The following is a 21,438-nucleotide window of genomic DNA, read 5'->3' as shown; positions in this document are numbered from 1 at the left end:
CCGGCGAGCCACCAGGCCCTGCCTGCCCTCTCTGGTTTCCCTCCTGGCTGCAGGCAGGGATGGGTGGATTCCTGCAGCCGGGGACACTGCAGGGACACGCTGCCAAGCCCCGAGCCCATCCCAGCACCGGGAACTCACCCGCACCTCCAGCAGCACAAGGAACCCTTTCAAACCAGCCCAGCAGTCCCGGCAGTAAAACCCCGTCCATCCCCACAGGTACAAAACAGGGTATTTGCAAAACAGGCCAGTAAATCTCAACTCAAGCAAATAACCCCATAAACCCTGGCGAGGAGCTGAGAGCAAACACCAGACACTGCTCTGCTTGGTGGGGCTGGGCAGAGTCCACCCTGTGCTGAGGAGAGGAAAAAGGAGAGGAAAAAGGAGAGGAGAGGAATTAGGAGAGGAGAAAGGAGAGGAGAGGAGAGGAGAGGAGAGGAGAGGAGAGGAGAGGAGAGGAGAGGAGAGGAGAGGAGAGGAGAGGAGAGGAGAGGAGAGGAGAGGAGAGGATGCCCCGATGTGCAGGGTGGTTGCAGCCCAGCCCAGCCGGAGCAGTTCCAGCACCAGGAAATGGAATAGAGAGATCTCCCTGGCCTTGCCTTCCCCATCACCCTGCCCTGCCCTCACCCCTGCCTGACCCGGGCACAGCCTGAGCCGCTTTCCCTGCGGCTGACACTTCCCTGCTCCCGGGCAGGTGCTTGTGCCGTCGTTTATTCTGTTTTATTCCCCGTCACTGCTGCACTCTGCCCCAGAGCCTCCTTCCCCGGCCATCCCCTCCTGGTGGGGCACAGCTGGGAGGAGGTTTGGCTTCCCTGGCCCTGCTGCTCCCTGGATTGTTCCAGCGTGCTGCAGGGCTCCAGCCGCACTGCTGGAGCACAGCCCCGAGCTGCCAGCGCTGCTGTTTGCTCCGGGGGGTTCACTGAGCTCGCTCCCGTCCCAGAGCCAGCAGGAGCCGGGCACAGGGCAGGCAGGGCAGGGCCGGCCCAGCTGGCAGCTCCCGCCTGCTCCCGAGAGGGAGCCGATCCCGATCAGCTGCGAGGTGTGGGTGGCAGCAGGGAACACCCTGCACATTTCCAAAGAGCCCCGAGATCAGAGCTGGGCTGCTGCCCTAACCCACAGCCTCTCTTCACTCCGGCTCCCACGCCCAGACTGGGGCTGTCACCTGGCTGGGGCCATCACCATCATGATCAACGTCACCGTTGAGTCTGATTTTCAGTTTATTGACTGATTGTATTTTCTGAAAAACCCCTTCACCGGGATTTCTTCTCCTGGGAAGCTCCGGCTCCTCCCTGTTTTGTGATTTGCAGATTGTTTGTCCCAGCATGTGAATTGTTTTAATTTAATGGCCAGTCACCATCAGCTGTGTCAGACTCTCTGAGGAGTCACAGGTTTTGATTATTCATTCTTGCTAAGCCTTCTGATGTATCCTTTTCTCTATTTCTTTAGTATAGTTTTAGTATAGCATAATATAATATAATATAATATAATATAATATAATATAATATAATATAATATAATATAATATAATATAATATAATATAAAATAATTATAATATAATATAATATAATATAATATAATATAATATAATATAATATAATATAATATAATATAATAATCAGCCTTCTAAGAGCTTGGAGTCAGATTCCCATCTCTTCCCTCGTCCTGGGGACCCCCAAACACCGCAGGGGCCCCATCCTGCAGTGCCCACCCCAGCCAGGGCAGCCAGGGGCTCTGCTGGGCTCCTGCTGCTCTGAGCAGGCTCAGCCCTCCCCAAACACTTCGGGCACTCCAGAAGCTCGGGTCCCTCTGTAACACACAAATCTGCCACAGAAATTTCTGTTTCCTGCCCTTCCTCTGGACTTCACAGCCATTTGATTGGCTTTGTTTCCTGGGCTTATCCCTGCCTGAATGAACGATTGCGCAGTCACCTCTAGGGATGAAAATATTAATTTTACTGCTTCTGTGGCTGGATCCTCTCCCCGAGGCAGGGCTGGGCTCCCACAGAAGATCAGCCTCTTCAAGAACCAGCAGAACCGAAAAGCCCCGGAGGCAGGCTGTGTAACAAAACTTGTCCCTTCCAGCGCCCCTCACAAGGCTCTCCTCGGCCCTGGGGAGGTTTTGGTAGCGCTCCCATCCTGCCTTTTCTCTCCTGGATGGAATTCTCACAGAGCTCAGTGACACCCCACTGAGTCACCCCCACCGCCCAAGGAGAGCTCGCTGAAACTGCCCAGGGCAAGCTGGGCTTGCCAAACCCTCTGCTCCCACTCCCGTTTCTTCCCCCCCTTCCACGCGCTCTCCGACTGCTTCCCCTGCTCCTCAGGGGCTCCCAGGAAAGGTTTTCCAGCAGCCCCCAGTCCCCAGGAGCTGCAGCCTTTGAGGAGCTCTCCCTCTCAGCCTGTGCTGCCCTGGGCAGCAGAGCAGCCCCAGGCACTCAGGGAAGCTCCCAGAAGGGCAGAAAAGAAGATAAAAACCACAGGGAAATGAGGATCTGCAGGAGAATTGGATCCTGTGAGTTCAGCAGGCCAGAAAATCTCATTTTATTTTGCCCTCGCTCTGTGCTTTGGGGCCAAATTCACCTCCAGCCAATGCAGCATCACTGGACATTCTCCCAACTCATTTTCCCAACACATTCTCCTTTCCCTGGCAGCTTTCCTGCTGCTCTCCCCTTTGCCCTGAACTCCCCCATTCCGTTCCATTCCGTTCCATTCCATTCCATTCCATTCCATTCCATTCCATTCCATTCCATTCCATTCCATTCCACTCCATTCCTCCTTCTTCTCCCACTTCTTTTTTTCCACAACCGCCCTCCAGAGCTGCAGCCCACGGGGTGAGGAGCTCTGGGGCCGGGGCACGGGAAGATGAGCCCGGGGAAGGAAACCCAAACTCCCACTCAGGCAGCACGAGTGACTCAGCCGGGCTAGGGAGGAGGAGGAAGAGGAGGAGGAGGAGGATGGAGTGAGCTTGGCAAAACCACAGCATGAGGGCATCAGAAACACCAGTGAGCTTTATCCCCTTCTCCAGGGGAGGAGCAGAGTGGCTGTCAAAAAAAATCAGAATAAAAGAGTGGTCAGGCATTGGAATAAGTTGCCCAGGGAGGCGATGGAGTCAGTGGATGTGGCAGTGGGGGGTGTGCTTTAGAGTCTCTTCCACCCTCCTGGAAGATGATCCTGGTTCTGCAAGGCAGGAAGAGAGGCCATTCCCTTCTTTTTTTGGGGGGGGATTCAGCTCATTTGGAGCGCCTGTGTTGCTCATTTGGGCTGCTGGAAACAGCCACCCTCGGTGGAACCACCCTGGAGCAGGGTCTGGAGCCACCCTGGAGCAGGGTCTGGAACCATCCCTGGGATGGAAGAGGATCTGGAACCACCCCTGGAGCAGGGTCTGGAGCCACCCTGGAGCAGGGTCTGGAGCCATTCCTGGAGCAGGGTCTGGAACCATCCCTGGCATGGAGCAGAATCTGGAGCCATCCCTGGGATGGAAGAGGATCTGGAGCCACCCCTGGAGCAGGGTCTGGAACCACCCCTGGAGCAGGGTCTGGAACCATTCCTGGAGCAGGGTCTGGAACCACCCCTGGAGCAGGGTCTGGAACCACCCCTGGAGCAGGGTCTGGAGCCATTCCTGGAGCAGGGTCTGGAACCATCCCTGGCATGGAGCAGAATCTGGAGCCATCCCTGGGATGGAAGAGGATCTGGAACCACCCCTGGAGCAGGATCTGGAGCCATCCCTGGGAGCAGGAACCACCCCTGGGAGCAGGATCTGGAACCACCCTGGAGCAGGATCTGGAACCACCCTGGAGCAGGATCTGGAGCCATCCCCATGCAGGCAGGCTGATTCAGGATCATCACCTCTAATTACTGGGTGTCTCACACGCCGGGTTTCGCTCTGGCCCCAATTCCTTCTCCTCTCCCAAGGAGGTGGAAGGTGAGCAGGAGGAATCCCACCTGTTTTAGGGACAGGGAAGTGCTGTCCTTGTCCCCAGCACTGATCCCACAATGCTGCCCCAACAGGTGCAAATTCAGCCTTGAAATCAGCCTCGAAATCAGCTTCAAAATCAGCCTCAAAATCGGCTTTAAAAGCTTCAAAATCAGCCTCAAAATCAACCTTGAAATACTTAAAAATCAGCCTTGAAATACTTCAAAATCAGCTTCAAAATCAGCCAAGGGCCTGAGGGAAAAATCCAGGGGAAAAATCCAGGAAGGAGAGGAGAGAGAAATTCAAGTTGTTTTCCTCTGTGATGTTATTTGAGGCGTTCAGCCAAAATTACTGGAGAGGAATCACATCAGGGATGTGTCCCCAGCACGAAAATGTCGTGTTCACCAGTGAGGGGCTGTGAAAGGGGGTCAGGAGAGAGCAGCCCTCCACAGGCTCCTGGCCTTTCATGATCCAGCTCTTTCCAAGCAGGATCAGGAGATGAATTTGAGCGTTTTTACAAGGCTTTTCCCTCTCTTCACATTTTCTGGAACTTCAAGGAAAGCTTGGACCAGAGCTGGGAGCAAGACTGGAGGCTCCTCCACATTTCCAGGGCTTCCTGTTCACCATCCCTAGGGACACAGACCTTGGTGTCCCAGAATTCCTCAGGGATGTCCCCGCTGCCCATTTGAACCCCTTAAACGGGGTCACCCCTTGTTTTTCAGCACTTCTCTCCAAGGCTGGGCAGGTAGGAGGAAGTGTCTCTATCAGTGAAACCTCCGGGGGGGTGTGGACGAGTGAGCTGGACGGGGAGGAGGAAATATTTGCATTTACCTCATCAGAGCCCGGGTTTAAAAGGGGCTGGGAAGGCGTGAGGCTCCCTCAGCTCCCCGGGCAGGTGGGTGAGGAGGAGGCACCGAAGGCGGTCATGGCATCTTTCCTGCTCTTGGCACCCCTCCTCCTGCTGGGGACGGGGGCTGGCCAGGCAGAGACAGAGATCCCGGGGTGCCTTGGGCTCTGGAACGCCACCGAAGGGAATTTCTCTGTGGAAACAACACCTGAGACTTACCAGGCCAACACAACCTACCTGGGTAAGGCAGCCCTGCCCGGGGCTCACAGCCTGCCCTGCGTGGGCATCCCTCAGCTGCTCCCCTGCGCTGCTCCCAGACCTGCTTCAGCTGGAACTTTCTGCTGTAATCCTGTTTCCTTTCAGGCAGGAGACGGGCAGGCAGTGCTCTTGTTACCTCCTTGCTATTTCGTGTTCCCCTGCACAGCTCAATCCCAAATCCTCCTTCTCTCCTCAGGATGATTTTTTCTCCCTTTGTCTTTCTGCCTGAGCTTGCACAGGAGAAGCTGAGTGCTCTTGAGAAGGGAGAACTTGGGGAAGTTGTTTTGTGGTTGGGTTCCCTCCCCTCCTCTCTGGCTCTGCCTTTCTGCACGGGCCAAGGGGAAGAGGTGACTTTGGTGCTGACAAACGTTCAGCATCCAGGGTAGGAAACGGATTTCACGCCGCACAAGGATGGGGTAAACACAGCCTGGCCCTGCCAACAAACCCCAAATGCTGAGAAAACAGAGGAGAAAAGACATCCTGATGCCTTTTCCTGCTGCCTCCCTGCAGGGAGGAGGTGTGAACCACCCGGGCTCCCTCAGATCTCACCAAGCAGCACCCGCAGCTGGGGTTTTCTTTCATTTGCTCACTGCTGTGATTTCAGTTTTTTTGAGCAGGGGGTTGAGGTTTGATGGCAGTTCCTGCCTCGCCTCAGCTCCTGGAGGTTCTGGCAGCTTGGGTTTGAAGCAGGGCTGGCCCGAGGGGCGCTGAAGGCTGAGAGGGACGTGGCAGGACACTCACAGGGACCCGGGCAGCCACTGCTGCTGGCCAGCGGCTCCTCCCTGCCCCACCCGACCACGGTCCAGCTTCTGGAGGGAAAAGCTCGGGAGAAAAGCTCAGGAGAAAAGCCCAGGACCCCCGAGGGGCCGGGGCAGGGCAGGGTGAGGTGCACCCAGCCAGGGCTGAGGCTGCCCAGAGGTTCCTTTTCCAGCCCTTCCCGTCTGCTGGGGCTGCCAGGGCACCAGGGGCTGAGCCCAGGGGCAGATAAAGGGTTTTTTTGGGGGTAAAACACCCTCTGCTCTGCTGGGGCTGCCAGGGCACCAGGGGCTGAGCCCAGGGGCAGATAAAGGGGGTTTTTTTGGGGTAAAACACCCTCTGCTCTGCTGGGGCTGCCAGGGCACCAGGGGCTGAGCCCAGGGGCAGATAAAGGGGTTTTTTTGGGGGGTAAAACACCCTGTGTGCTGGCTGCTGGTGGAGCTGTCACCACGAGTGCCACACAGGTGTGAGCAAGCCCTGAGGGCTCGGGGTCCTGGCAGGGCAGAAATGGCATTTTGGTGGAAATCTCATTTTGTCCCGCTTGCTCTGCTCCCAGTGGCCATAAAGGACGACAGGAACCACAGCAACAGCTCGGGGCAGCTCCTCCTGCAGGTCCTGTCCCCCCAGAACACCTCGGTGGGGGAGTGGAAGGATGCAGCCACAGGGACGTGCAGCTCTGTGCTCACAGCAGTGCTGAACATCTCCGAGAGCACAGCAGCCAACTGGACATCCCCCGACAGCAACCTCTCCTCCGTGCAGATCAGGTGAGGATTTGCTCCCTCCCAGCCTCCAGCTGGGACAAACCCACAGCCACCCCCTCCTCCAGAGCAGGGGCTGAGCAGATCCTCCAGAGCCCTCTGGATTCTCTCTCCTCCTTCTCCTTCTCCTTCTCCTTCTTCTCCTTCTTTTCCTTCTCCTTCTTTTCCTTCTCCTTCTCCTTCTTCTCCTTCACCTTCTCCTTCTCCTTCTCCATTTTGTCCTTCACCTTCTCCTTCACCCTTTCTTCTCTTTCTCCTTCTCCTTCACCTTTTCTTCCTCTTCACCTTTTCCTTCTCCTTCTTCTCCTTCTCCTTCACCTTCTCCTTTTCCTTCTTTTCCTTCTCCTTCTCCTTCTCCTTCACTTTGTCCTTCACCTTCACCTTCTCCTTTTCCTTTTCCTTTTCCTTTTCCTTTTCCTTTTCCTTTTCCTTTTCCTTTTCCTTTTCCTTTTCCTTCTCCTTTTCCTTTACCAAGGGCAGCTTTTGCTGCCAAATCCAGGCCAGGGGTGCTGTGGGAGTTTGGAGACGCTCCCAGGAGCAGAACTGCAGAGGAATGCCATGGGAACGGCCTGGCTGAGCACTTCCCCCAGCCCGGGGGGAGATCTTTGTCCAAGGCAAGCAGAGCCTCCAGCCTCACCTGTGGGGAGGAAGGACAGCCAGCCCGTGCCAGGAGCGCTGCTAATTACAGGGAGCAGATGGTTCCCTGTTAATTGCCACCCATCCCCAGCCCAGCCCGGGAGCAGCCAAAATGTGCTGGAGAAACAATTTCAGATGTCAAAAATAGACCCCAAAAAGAGCTCAGTGTGGCTGGAGGGCAGCATCAGGGAGCTCAGGATGGCTCTGGAATTCCTGTCTCTCCATCTGCTCGGATGTCCCCTCTCCATCCCCCCGGGACACTCAGCTTCCCTCCCCTGACCTTGCTTTCCTCTCCCTCCCCCAGGGTCTATCTCAGCCTCCCCAATAACATCACCGAGTTCAGGACCTCGATGCTGAACAGAGGTAAAAAAATCTTCATTTCCAGCAAGGACAGGACACTCTGAGCAGGGGCTTCTCTCTGCTCTGGGCTTGGGGAGAGGCCAGGGAGGGATTCAGGGTGCCGGGAGCTGAGGACATGCCCTACCTCCAGCAGCCAGGCCAAGACAGAGGGTTTTCAGCTTACAATTCCAACTTCAAACCTTTCCAAGCTTCCTTTTGGGTTTAAGGGATGTGAAACAGCTCCAAAGCAGAGGCCAGGCTTATTTACCTCTGCAGGGACCGGCACAGGCGTGGGCTGGGAGCTGTGGCTCTGCCGTCAGGGAGTTTCTGGCGCTCCAGCCCTGAGGGCGATGCTGCTGCTCTGATCCCCTCCTGCACAGAGGGGATTCCTGTGAAATCAGAGTTACAGCCTCCTGCGGAAGCTCTCAGCTGCTCCTTTTGGGTTTATAATCAATTTTTTTTTCCGTTTCAGGGGCAGAAGGCACCACGGTGCCCTCCAGCACCACCTCAGTCCCCAGAACCTCTCCCAACTCGGTGAGCAGGGCTCAGGGCAGCTCCTGGCTCCTGGCTGCCCTGCTGCTGCTGCTCACAGGCAGCCTGCTCTCCTAAAGGGGTCCCACTGGGCTGCCCCTTCCCCTGCTGGGGAGCCAGGGGGCTGAGCTGATTTACTCAGGACAACCGTTCACCGCTGTGATAAACGCCCTTCCACGGGGATTGGAAAGGTTTGTGTGACGCCCAGCTGATCCTGCCCTGCTGCCCTCGCCCCCGAGCTCAGCAGAAGGAAATATCCCCAGCAGAGATCCCTGTGCCCTGGCTTTTCCAACACGGAAATGGCTGAGCAGAGCCCATGGGGCACGGGACACTCGTGAACGCAAGATTTCCTCATCGCCTGCGACCCTGTGAAGCACAAAACACCTGAAGGGAGGAGAATCCTTCTCCTTCTTCTCCTCCTCCTTCTTCTCCTCCTTCATCTTCTTCTCCTTCTTCTTCTCCTTCTTCTTCTTCTCCCTCTTCTTCCTCTTCTTCTCCTTCTTCTTCTTCTCCTTCTTCTTCTCCTCCATCTTCTTCTCCCCTTCTTCTTCTTTTCCTTCTCCTCCTTCTTCTCCTCCTTCATCTTCTTCTCCTTCTTCCTCTTCTTCTCCTTCTCCTTCTTCTCCTTCTTCTCCCCTTCTTCTTCTTCTCCTTCTTCTCCTTCTTCTTCTCCTTCTCCCTCTTCTTCCTCTTCTTCTCCTCCTTCATCTTCTTCTCCTTCTCCCTCTTCTTCCTCTTCTTCTCCTCCTTCATCTTCTTCTCCTTCTTCCTCTTCTCCTTCCTCCTCCTCCTCCTCCTCCAGAAGCTGCAGCAGGGCTGTGCCTTTGCAGCCCCAGGGCTCCGGGAGCAGAGCTGAAACCCTGCTCAGACCCCTGACCGTGCCCGGGGTGAGCCTGGGGTGCTGCTGGGGGGAGCAGGACAGGCTGAGCCCCCGCCCCAACCCCAGAATTCCTGCTCCAGGTCCAAAACCCCCTAAATCTCCTTCTTCCAGCAGATGACAAACTTTCTCTTTGTTCTCCCTCTGTTTTATTTCCTGGAAAGGCAAGGTGGGCATTTTTTGTTCCTCTTTTTTTTGTTTTTTCTTTAATCATCAGCTGATTTCGCTGCAGGGCAGGATCATTGTGTGTGGGCCGATGGATGTCTCGATTTCATCGTTGTTTGTATTTTTATACGGGCAAAGCGTTTATTTAGAAATTTTCCAACTTGTGGGAAGCAATTTTGTTTTTTTTTAAACCGATCTAAATAAAACAAGGATTCAAAATTGGTTCTTGCCCCTCCCATTATTCCCTGGCTTCGTTGTGATGTCGGGGGGGCCGAAATGAAAGATTTGAAAATATCTGAAACATTTGGCTCGGATCCCACAGGTGAAGGAACAGATAAATAAAGGTGAGGCCTGAGCTCTGCAGTCCTGGAGTGAGCCAGAGGATTTTTGGGGAAGGGTCAGAACAGATCCCTGCCCCTTTCCCCCTCCTGTGCTCCCTTTTCAGGAGGCTGAGCCCCGAACCACAGCACCATTCCACATCTGAACACGAGCCCTGGCTTTAAAGTGCCCTTCCCAGGCCAGAGCTGGCCAAATCCCCTCGTTTCTGCTGAATAAATCCCAATTCCCGAGTGACTGAGGAGCCTGCGGATAGAGGAGCCCGAAAATTTAACACAGGAGCTGAGCACCACAAGAAAAAAACTGTGCCTGCCCATTTCTATTTCCCAGGAATTCAGAAAAAAAATGTTCTATTTCTCAGGAATTCAGAAAAAAATTTGTTATATTTATATTTGTCAGGAATTCAGGAAAAAAATTTGTTCTATTTCTCAGGAATTCAGGAAAAAAATGTTCTATTTCTCAGGAATTCAGAAAAAAATTGTTCTATTTCTCAGGAATTCAGAAAAAAATTTGTTATATTTGTCAGGAATTCAGGAAAAAAAATTGTTCTATTTCTCAGGAATTCAGAAAAAAAATTTGTTATATTTGTCAGGAATTCAGAAAAAATTTATTGTATTTATATTTCTCAGGAATTCAGAAAAAAATTTGTTATATTTCTCAGGAATTCAGAAAAAAAAATTGTGCCTGCCCATTTCTGTTTCTCAGCGATTCAGAAGAAATCGTCCCTGCTCATTTCTATTTCTCAGGCACACAAATATCAGGTCTAAGAGGGAATTTTTTTTTTTAATTCCATCAGAATTGTCCAAAAATATTATCCCTGAGAGTTGGCAGCTGTGGTTAAACAGCTGCTGAGGCTGCCTTGGCTTTCAGGTTGAGCTTTCCCTCAATTCTTGCTTGTTCAAATTGTACAAAAGCCAAAAAAAAAAAAAAAAAAATCAAGGTAATTCTCCCTCCCGTGCAAATTCCATTTGTTTTCATCCTCCTTTCCACTTCTGCCCCTGTTCCCTGCCGGGCTGGCCGGGGGTTGGGCTGGAAGGGCAGAATTCCCCAGCACAATTTCACAATTTGAGTGAAATTTGAGCCTCCTTTCGTGGAATGTTCTCGCAGAATTCCAGAAAAAAAGTGATTTTTTTTATTTTTTTTTAGTGGCCAGCCATTAAAATTGGTTTCTGTTTAGCAGGCGGGGGAATTAGCAGAGATGGGAACACGCACAGCACACATAAAATCCTAATTACTGCTGGCAATTACTGCTCAACCCCAATCTCCTTGTTGATCCATCCATCTCCTCCGATTGCAGCCGTGGATAATAAACATGGAATTGCATTTCAGTGTCCCTGGGATAACAAACATGGAATTGCATTTCAGTGTCCCTGGGATAACAAACATGGAATTGCATTTCAGTGTCCCTGGGATAACAAACATGGAATTGCATTTCAGTGTCCCTTGGATAACAAACATGGAATTGCATTTCAGTGTCCCTGGGATAATAAACATGGAATTGCATTTCAGTGTCCCCGGGATAATAAACATGGAATTGCATTTCAGTGTCCCTGGGATAATAAACATGGAATTGCATTTCAGTGTCCCTGGGATAATAAACATGGAATTGCATTTCAGTGTCCCTTGGATAATAAACATGGAATTGCATTTCAGTGTCCCTGGGATAACAAACATGGAATTGCATTTCAGTGTCCCTTGGATAACAAACATGGAATTGCATTTCAGTGTCCCTGGGATAATAAACATGGAATTGCATTTCAGTGTCCCCTGGATAATAAACATGGAATTGCATTTCAGTGTCCCTTGGATAACAAACATGGAATTGCATTTCAGTGTCCCTGGGATAATAAACATGGAATTGCATTTCAGTGTCCCCGGGATAATAAACATGGAATTGCATTTCAGTGTCCCTGGGATAATAAACATGGAATTGCATTTCAGTGTCCCTGGGATAATAAACATGGAATTGCATTTCAGTGTCCCTTGGATAATAAACATGGAATTGCATTTCAGTGTCCCCTGGATAATAAACATGGAATTGCATTTCAGTGTCCCTGGGATAACAAACATGGAATTGCATTTCAGTGTCCCTGGGATAACAAACATGGAATTGCATTTCAGTGTCCCCTGGATAATAAACATGGAATTGCATTTCAGTGTTCCCTGGATAATAAACATGGAATTGCATTTCAGTGTCCCCTGGATTATAAACATGGAATTGCATTTCAGTGTTCCCTGGATAATAAACATGGAATTGCATTTCAGTGTCCCCTGGATAATAAACATGGAATTGCATTTCAGTGTCCCTGGGATAATAAATATGGAATTGCATTTCAGTGTCCCTGGGATAATAAACATGGAATTGCATTTCAGTGTCCCCTGGATAATAAACATGGAATTGCATTTCAGTGTCCCTGGAATAACAAACATGGAATTGCATTTCAGTGTCCCCTGGATAACAAACATGGAATTGCATTTCAGTGTCCCTGGGATAACAAACATGGAATTGCATTTCAGTGTCCCCTGGATAACAAACATGGAATTGCATTTCAGTGTCCCCTGGATAATAAACATGGAATTGCATTTCAGTGTCCCTGGGATAACAAACATGGAATTGCATTTCAGTGTCCCTGGGATAATAAACATGGAATTGCATTTCAGTGTCCCCTGGATAACAAACATGGAATTGCATTTCAGTGTCCCCTGGATAATAAACATGGAATTGCATTTCAGTGTCCCTGGGATAACAAACATGGAATTGCATTTCAGTGTCCCTGGGATAACAAACATGGAATTGCATTTCAGTGTCCCCTGGATAATAAACATGGAATTGCATTTCAGTGTCCCTTGGATAATAAACATGGAATTGCATTTCAGTGTCCCCTGGATAATAAACATGGAATTGCATTTCAGTGTCCCCTGGATAACAAACATGGAATTGCATTTCAGTGTCCCTTGGATAACAAACATGGAATTGCATTTCAGTGTCCCTGGGATAACAAACATGGAATTGCATTTCAGTGTCCCTGGGATAACAAACATGGAATTGCATTTCAGTGTCCCTGGGGCACCTCCCACCTCCCGGATTATCCCCACGTGGCTCCTGCTGCTTTGTCCCACCCATGAGCCTCATCCATGGCATTTTCCTTAATTTTCACTCTCTTGAGCAGCAAAAATGAACATTTCCTTTTACGCCCTGTTTTCCCTAAAAAAAAAAAAAAAAGGAGAGAAAAAACTTTTTTTTAAAAAAGTGCTAAAAAATAAATTCACCCAAAAAAAAAAGGTAAAAATTTAAATTTCACAGAAACAACGAGGCAGAACTCTGCCCAGAGAGGCAGGGAAGGGGCTCTGAGGATTCCCAGATGAGCTCTGAGGCCAAACTCAGGCCACGTCTATAAAAGCCTCGGCTAAGCGTGAGCAGAACGCTGTTCCTGGCACTGCTGGGCTCTTAAAGCATTGATTAATCATGAACGCAGGGATTACAGCTCCATAAAGCCCCGGCAAAAACCTCCCCACCCTTCCCCTGCCTTCCTGCAACCCCCGAGTTTTAATTGCTGCGCTGTCTCACCTCAAAAAAAAATAAAACCAAAAAACACCAGAACAAAATCTATGGGAAAGAGTTCTTTAATTCTTTACCACTTTCACTGAATTTCTGGGTAAATCTATGGGAATAGAGTTGTTTAATTTATTGCCACTTTCACTGAATTTCTGGGTAAATCTATGGGAAAGAGTTGTTTAATTTTTTACCACATTCACTGAATTTCTGGGTAAATTTACAGGGACAGAGTTCTTTAATTCTTTACCACATTCACTGAATTTCTGGGTAAATCTATGGGGACAGAGCTGTTTAATCCTTTTCCACGCTCACTAAATTTCTAGGTAAATTTATGGGAAGACAGTGCTTTAATTCTTTACCACATCCACTGAATTTCTGGGTAAATTTACAGGGACAGAGTTCTTTAATTCTTTACCAAATTCACTGAATTTCTGGGTAAATTTATGGGGACAGAGCTGTTTAATCCTTTGCCACATTCACTGAATTTCTGGATAAATCCATGGGAAGAGACTTGTTTAATCCTTTACCACACTCACTGAATTTCTGGGTAAATCTATGGGGACAGAGCTGTTGGAATTTCTGGGTAAATTGATGAGCAAAAATCGAGTTTTCCGCACCAGAGTACAAACAATTTCAGGGAAAAGCCACAAAATGAACACCCAGCCCGGTTTTCCTCCCCGTTTTTCACACTGCCATGCTCTGTTTCCACTCGCCTCCCTCTGCACTGGGTAATTAATTGGTACCAATTAGCGCCGGGCACAAGCAAACCCCTAATGAGCTTTACCCAGGGTGGGGGCTGTGCCAGAGGGTCCCTGGGCTGCCTGTGCGCTGGGGCTCTGGAAAAGGAGGAAATTTGGGGAATTTTGGGGCAGAGAAATTCCTTTTCTCAGAGACCTCCCGCAGATTTTTGCTCCTTTTTGGCCTCATTCCGTTCCCTCTGCTGGCACTGCCACTGTCCAGCCCCAAAGGGAGCAGGGCTCCGGAGCCCCCCTGACTGCCAGGCACTGCCATCCCAAAAAACACCTTAAAGAGGGAAATAAAGCACCCTAAAGAGGGAAATAAATCACCTTAGGGATGGAAATAAATCACCTTAAGGAGGGAAATAAATCACCTTAAGGAGGGAAATAAAAACAACTTAAGGATGGGAATAAAAACTCCTGGAGAAGGGAAATAAAAACACCTTAAGGATGGGAATAAAAGCACCTTGAGGGAAATAAAAGCACCTTGAGGAGGGAAATCCCAGTGGGGAACTGGGAGGTGCAGCTGGAGCTCTGAGCTCAGAGGAGCAGCTCCTCAGCCCTCAATACCTGGGTTATTTATTAACTCCTTCATTGTTTGGGCTACAATGGCTGTAAAAAAGCAGCCTGAGGAGTGGCCCCTGAGCCTGAGGGGCAGAGCTCGGTGGAGTTCCTCTCTCTGCTGCTCCTTCTGGGCTCTTAATGTCCCCAGGTGTCACGGGAACAGGATCAGTTCCACTGCCAGAGCTGCACCCTCGCTCCTCCCTTGGCCTCTGTGCTTCAAACACAGGGGAAACATATGATTTTTCCTCCTCCAGTGAGGCAGAATGGGAAAAACCTCCCTGAACTAAAAAATTAAAATTAAAATTAAAATTAAAATATTAAAATTAAAATTAAAATTAAAATTAAAATTAAAATTAAAATTAAAATTAAAATTAAAATTAAAATTAAAATTAAAATTAAAATTAAATAAAAAGGAAAGCTGCTGTTGGACAGATTTCCTGGGCAGCCTCAGACTTTGCTTTTGGTTGACAGGAGCAGATGGTGGCACAGGTATTGAAGTGCATCAGCTGCTTGCACAGCCAGCCCCTGGCCTGGCATCAGCTCAGCAAAGGAGCAGCTTTTCTGAAAATCACAGAAACACAAATGCCACAGAAACCCCTGCGCTGTCCCCACAGACAGCACCTCACATCAATTCTTTATTGTGTCCAGCTCTTCCACAAACCCTGACCTGATTCTAGCACGTGGCAGGAAGGCAGAGCTGGGTCCTTCCGTGCCACTAAACTCAACTGGGAACTTTTAAAGACATTTCCTGGCATTGCTCCCCTGCCACTCTCATTTCCATGCACCAGAGCTGGAAATCCTGCTCCTGCAGCCTCTGCTGGGATCAGCTGTGACCTCTCAGGGCTGTCCCCACTGTCCCCTGAACAGCCCTCAAAGCATTTCATCACTCAGTAACTCAGGCAGAGCTTAATGTTTAATTCTGGGAGTTCATTCCCTCCCTCAGCTGGGGATTTGGAATCCCACAGAGAATTCCCTGCGGAGCTCCAGGCCCCTCTGAGCAGGACGAGGGACAGCACCCACTGGAATCCCAGATTCAGCTCCAGCCCTGCTGTTTCCAGCCCCTTTCACCCAAACCACTGCCCAGCCACCCGATTTATTCCATTTCCCCGGAGCTGCAATCATTTAAACCTGAGATAATCAGAATAATTGACACAGATCGACCTCCACAGCAGCAAACATGAACACTTGGGCTGTGGTGGGGCTCTGCCGGGGCTGAGGAGCTGCAGAAATTCCGACTCTGGGCTGCTCTTTCTGCCTCCCTGCCAATAAAAGCAGCGGGCTGTGCTGTGCAGATGTAACATTTGTTTGCTCGGCTTGTGCCAGCAGCTGAGCGGATTGCTGCTCTGATAAGGACAGCACATGGTGTGTGTGTGTGTGTCCCTGAGTCACTGCAGCCACTCTGTGAATCAGCAGCACCCGGCCACAGAGCAGCAGGAGGGGTCACAGCGGCTGCAAACCCCCCCGGTGGAGCCCACGCTGAACAAACACCACTGCTTCCACGTTCGGGGAGAGCAGAATCAGGGAAAGGGGGCAAACGTGGCAGCTGAGCGTTCATTCTGTGCGAGGCACTGAGCGCTCTCTGCTTGGCTCACGCTGCGAGGAGCCTGCAGCCAAATATCCCCAGAGCACCACCTTTGAAAAGGAAAAGGATTCCCCAAAGCTGGAGCTCCCGGGGCAGAGGTTTTGCCCTGCCAAAGGGAATATCCCTCATTTTTCCCCCGATTCCCTTTCTGAAGCTCTCCCAGGGAGGTTGGGCAGAGCTGAACCAGGCAGGGGACGGCACAGAATTGTCCTCAGGTGCAGCAGTCCCCATTTGGGATTCCAGAGCAGTGTCAAAGCAGCCCAGGTATTTTTTGGCAGTGCAAACCCCACTTCACCTCAGCCTGGAGCAGAGGGTGGCCACGGTGAACAATCAGGCAAGCTTCATTAAAGCTCCCCAAAGGGGATGTTTGCTCCCATTATTCAAACACCCCATTTCCTTGTAAAGCAAGGGAATTGCTGCTCTGCTTATCAGGTTGTTTGTTTTTTTTTTTTTAAATTACATGCATTAAGTTATTCTTGATGGCCATTCCTAACACTCCTCAGGACATTGCTGATGTGACAAAGGGAATCACAGCAGCCCTGCCACTGCTGCCTCCGGACAGACACTGGGACCTGAAGGCCTTTAGCCACAGGAATTGTGCAACCTCCATTCCCTCACTGCCCCTCCCCAGCTCTGCCAGCGTGCCCTCAGCTCCAGGAATGGCCAGGGTAATTGGGGTAGTGTCCGTTCAAACTCCTCTCACAGCCTCTTCCTGCTGCAACAACCTCCACTCAATTTTGGGGTGGATTTAAGGGTGGATTTAAGGGTTTATTCTTGCACTCCCTCCCCAGGGCTCTGCCACCACTGGGGCTGTGACACTCCCACTGCAGTTTCCTCAGTTTTGCATTCTCACCAACACCCTGCCCCTTTTGGCTCTCCAGTTTAGATCAGGAGTGCTTTTTTTTTACTGCCCAGTGCATCACTTCCACACACAGAGAAAGATCTGCTGGCCACAGGCAGAGACGGGCCTGCAGCACAGGAAATAAACTGATAAGCAACAAAACAAAACAAAACAAAAAGATAACATAGTTCTCTCTCTCAAAAATGCTTCTCTGCTTGATCAAGAAGCAGAGCAACACCAAAGCTCACATTATCAAATACCATAAATTAATTCAATATTTAATCAGAGAGCAATCAAAGGCTTGGGGGTTTGGCCAGGCCACCTCCTCTCCCCAAAGCTGCTTTATTTACCACGGCACGACTCTAAATTTCACATCAGCTGGCAAAACAGGAAGGTCTTGAGGAAAAGCAGAGGAACCAACCCCTAGTGAGAAGCCAGATGGGCAAACTGCTGCCAGGGTCCTTGTGAGACATCTGCACGGGTCCTGCTGTGACACAGAGCCCGGGGCTGGCTGCGGGGAGCTGAGCAGGGACCCACGGGCTGAGGATGGAGCATTTCCCCCGGGCAGCTGAGCTCAGGCTGACTTCACTTGACAATGGTTTCTTCTCCCTTGTAAACCACCACGTTCTGCTCTGTCTCGTGCACTTCCACCTTGTAGAGGATGCCCTGGGGCAGGAGCTTCTGCAGGTTGTCCCAGATGAACACGGCAAGGTTCTCCGTGGTGCTGAGGGGGAACAGCAGCAGGGTCAGAGCTCAGATGGCACGGGGACACCAAGGGTGGGCTGGGGGGACGCTGAGGGGCAGCTGGTGACACCTGAGCTGCGTGGGCACTGTGGCGCTGGCAGCAGAAGGGGAGGGATGGGCAGCTGTGCTGAGATGCCCCGACAAAGGAGGAATCACGAGGAGGACTCCATCTCATCAGACGGCTAATTAATTACTTTATTATACTGTATTATTCTGCACATCTAAACTGAACCTGCCAAGCCCTCACCTGCACTGCCCTGCCCAGAATCTCGTGGCTGTCCCCACACACACAGAGCTGGCCCTGACTGGCCAAGGAACCAAAACTCATCACCCTGGGTGAACAATCTGCACACTGCATTCTGCTGTGGCACAAACACAGGCACAGCAAATGAGAGAAGAATATTCTTGGGAAGAATCGTGCCTTGCTTTTCTCTGTGAAGGGAAATGTGGGGCTGCAGGGCTGGGCTGGGATGGGCAGGTCCTGCCTGTCCAGGCTGACGTGACGAGGGGCAGCAGGGCTGGGCACAGGTGTGGTGAGCACACGGGTACAGGCTGCTGCTCCCCAGGTAGGATCAGCCCCTCCAGGAGCCCCCCTCACCCACCTCACCACCTCAGAGAAGTAGGGCACGTCCTTGTCCAGGTTTTTGTGGTCCAGCGGCTCCATGATGGCTTCCTGCAGAGAGAGGACAGTGACAGCCCTGTCCCTGCCTGGCTGAGGCTCAGGTAACACACCCAGCCAGGCAGCAGGATGGCAAAAAAGGGAAAGAGCCCCAAACCCAGCTGTGAGATTCCCAGCTGGAGCCGTGGCACGGCCTCACAGAACAGAGCTAAGGCACTGAAGCCGTCAATTATTCCCTAATTTCCTTTTGATGTGCTGCCATCAGCAGCTCACCACGTCCCCATGCTGGCACCAGGCAAGCTCCAGTCGCTTCTCCCAGGGGATTAGAAGGAAAACTGGGCCATTTTTACCTGCATGTATTCCTTCAGGTCTGTCAGGTTCATCACCATCCCCGAGACGGAGTCAATCTGCAGGGAAGCACAGGGGGGATTGGTGGCCTGGCAACACAAACCAGACTGGAGGATCTGTGCTCAGCTCATCTGAGCCACAAGGACATAATCTTCCCACTGTCAGAGGGCTCCAGCTCCACCCCTGTGGTGTTCCCAAGGGCTTGACACAGCCTGGAAACAATTCCAGAGGTTCCACTCTCTCCTAAAAGCTGACACCAGGCAGAAACAACTCCCTGGAAGAGTCCTGAAGCATGTAAGCAGCGTGAAGCTGCAAATCCTTGTTGTGAGCGGGACAATGGCCACAGAAAACCTGCTCTGGTGATGTACACAGAGTTTCCAAAACACCCTGGGAAATCCAGGCATGGGGCCAGGACTGACTGTGGGGTGCTGCCACACTGAGGGACACAAAAGGATGCTGCTCGCACTCACCTCTCCCCGCACGGTGACCACAACTGAAAAAAGAAAAGATCAGGTCACTGTGACGCCCATGAACCCAAAACCAAACCTGCTGCTGCTGGGACACACGAACCCTTCCCTGCTCACCCCCGGGCTGCACTCAGGAGTGGGACTGTGAGGGGATGCTCCACAAAAACAGCGACTCAGAGGCACAAAAATCCCTCCCCAGGGTCTGATACCCCAGGCGGGTGGAGATAAGCCTGTCTTCCCTGATAAAGCAGCTCCTCAGCAGAGGTTTCAGGGGGCCAACAGCACAGGGAGCCACTCCAGGAACTGGAGAGATCTAATTCTGTGTGCTCGGGGTGTACAAATGGGAGAACTTGTGAAAAAAACCCATGCAAATAATGTTTACAGGCTGCTTAATTTGCATGGCTTTTGCTTAGAAAAATCTCCATTCCAATCACAATGACTCTGCAGCGTGTAAACAAGCAGATCTGATTCAAGAAGTGGCATTCGAAAATAAATATTTATTATCTATTCAGCTGAAAAATGGCAAACCCGTGCTACGGTTCAACCCCCTGCTGCTGAAACTTCCTCCTAATTCTTAATAAAAACACAAACCCAGCCACTAAAGCTGTCTCAGGCTGCTGAGAATGAGAGGCCCAGCCCTCCTGGGGGTCACCCCCACCCTGAGGGCAGCACCACTCCAGCAGCAAGGATGGAAATCAGCTTCCTACCTTTGTAGTTGTGTCCGTGGCCATTTGGGTTGTTGCACTTCCCAAAGAGCTTCAGGTTCTCCTCATCGCTCAGGGATTTACTGTGGGGAAGGCAGGCAGGGATCTGTTCCAGCTCCTCACGGATTCACTCAGCTCTCTGTCTCTCCCCTCTCCCACACTCAGCCAGCCCAGGAGGCACAAGCACAGGCAGAGTGTCTGCTCCGTGAGAAGATGCTGCTGAACCTCTCCTCGCTGTGGTTTTGTGTCTCACAGCATCTGCCTGACACCGCTGCTGGATAAATGTTCAACATCTGGGCCCAAAAGCACTCAGGCCTGGAGAGAGCCACGCATTTGGGTTTATTACTGATCAACAAAGCTTAGGGAGCCTCTCCAAGAAGTACAGAGGATTTCCCTCTGCATCTTCCCTTTGAAGCAATCCAGGGGCCTGCTCTGAGTGCTTCGGGTCAAGGCACATTTTGGGAACGTCACAGAATCCCAGGATCACTGAGGCTGGAAAAGAGCTGTGAGATCAGAGCACCGAGTGCCACATCCAGGAGTTCCTTGGGCACCTCCAGGGATGGGGACTCCCCGGGCAGCCCCTTCCTAGGCCTGACCACCGTTTCCATGGAGAAATTCCTCCTGATCTCCAGCCTAAACCTCCCCTAGCACAGCTCGAGCCTGTTTCCCCTTGTCCTATCGCTCCTAGCCTGGGAGAACAGGCCGAGCCTAAAACCTCCTTTGAGGCAGTTTCAGGTCAAGGGATGTAGCAGTTCTGGGGGGAAACCCAGCAGATCGGGGGGCGCGGGGCGGCGTTCACAAAGCGAAAGCGCTGCCGGCGCCGGCCAAACACGGAACTGCAGCCGGGACTGACGGCTGGCTGCGGGAAGGGGCCGAGCAGCGGCACAGCCGGGAAGCGCAGCCGGGCTCCGAGCCTCCTCCGGCGGGGCTCGCTGTGCGGGGCTCCCTGTGCGGGATTCACCCGTGCGGGGCTCCCTGTGCGGGGCTCCCTGTGCGGGATTCACCCGTGCGGGGCTCCCTGTGCGGGGCTCCCTGTGCGGGATTCACCCGTGCGGGGCTCCCTGTGCGGGGCTCCCTTTGCGGGGCTCCCTGTGCGGGGCTCGCTGTGCGGGGCTCCCTTTGAGGGGTTCACCCGTGCGGGGCTCGCTGTGCGGGGTTCACCCGTGCGGGGCTCCCTGTGCGGGGCTCCCTGTGCGTGGCTCCCTGTGCGGGGTTCATCCGTGCGGGGCTCCCTGTGCGGGGCTCCCTGTGCGAGGTTCACCTTTGCGGGGTTCACCCGTGCGGGGTTCACCCGTGCGGGGCTCGCTGTGCGGGGTTCACCCGTGCGGGGCTCGCTGTGCGGGCTCCCTGTGCGGGGTTCACCTTTGCGGGGTTCACCCGTGCGGGGTTCACCTGTGCGGGGCCGCTCACCTGTGCAGGCGGTGGCAGGCGCTGAAGGTGACGGAGCGCGACAGCCGCGCCAGGCGGGCGGAGCGCGGCGACATCGCGGGGACGCGGCAGCGACGGAGCGGGGCGGCTCCAGCCCGGCCTCGGGGGCGGCTCCAGCCCGGCCTCATCCCGGCCCCGGGGCGGCTCCAGCCCGCGGGATCCGCCCGCCGAGACCCGGAGATGCTCCGGTCCGCCCGTGTTCGGCCCCGGGGATGCTCCGGTCCCCCCGTGTTCAGCCCCGGGGGGGTTCCGGTCCCTCCGTGCCGGTGTCGGACCCGGGGATGCTCCAGTTCCTCTCTCTGTTCAGCCCCGAGATGCTCCAATCCCCCGTGCTCGGCCCCGGGATGCTCCAATCCCCCGTGTTCGGCCCCGGGATGCTCCAATCCCCCGTGCTCGGCCCCGGGATGCTCCAATCCTGCAGTGCTCAGCCCCGGGATG

The 21,438-nt window shown here is 52.4% G+C and overlaps 1 protein-coding gene across 1 annotated transcript; it reads right to left on the bottom strand.

Moving 5' to 3' along the window:
* Nucleotides 1-16,952: 16,952 nt before the first annotated feature.
* On the bottom strand, nucleotides 16,953-21,130 carry PTS (6-pyruvoyltetrahydropterin synthase). The gene is made up of 6 exons (XM_038161556.1): nucleotides 20,983-21,130; nucleotides 19,576-19,655; nucleotides 18,872-18,894; nucleotides 18,404-18,460; nucleotides 18,037-18,107; nucleotides 16,953-17,414 (listed from the first exon to the last, which is right to left on the bottom strand). Exons 1-6 carry the CDS (start codon nucleotides 21,126-21,128, stop codon nucleotides 17,276-17,278), a joined length of 516 nt encoding a protein of 171 aa, XP_038017484.1. The 5' UTR covers nucleotides 21,129-21,130; the 3' UTR covers nucleotides 16,953-17,275.
* Nucleotides 21,131-21,438: the final 308 nt, after the last annotated feature.

The sequence above is a fragment of the Motacilla alba genome, chromosome 24, assembly GCF_015832195.1.
Source record: "Motacilla alba alba isolate MOTALB_02 chromosome 24, Motacilla_alba_V1.0_pri, whole genome shotgun sequence".
Taxonomy (NCBI): domain Eukaryota; kingdom Metazoa; phylum Chordata; class Aves; order Passeriformes; family Motacillidae; genus Motacilla; species Motacilla alba.
The sequence above is the reverse complement of the archived record's forward strand: the minus strand, read 5'-3'. Positions and strand labels throughout refer to the sequence as shown.

What these genes read in the sequence shown, in the direction of transcription:
- PTS (XM_038161556.1), bottom strand. Translation starts at nt 21,128, where the DNA reads ATGAGGCCGGGCTGGAGCCGCCCCCGAGGCCGGGCTGGAGCCGCCCCG. An exon ending in GCCTGCCACCGCCTGCACAG is followed by an intron (nt 19,656 to 20,982) that starts GTGAGCGGCCCC and finishes CCTTCCCCACAG; the next exon opens with TAAATCCCTGAGCGATGAGG. An exon ending in TACTTCTCTGAGGTGGTGAG is followed by an intron (nt 17,415 to 18,036) that starts GTGGGTGAGGGG and finishes GTTCCCCCTCAG; the next exon opens with CACCACGGAGAACCTTGCCG.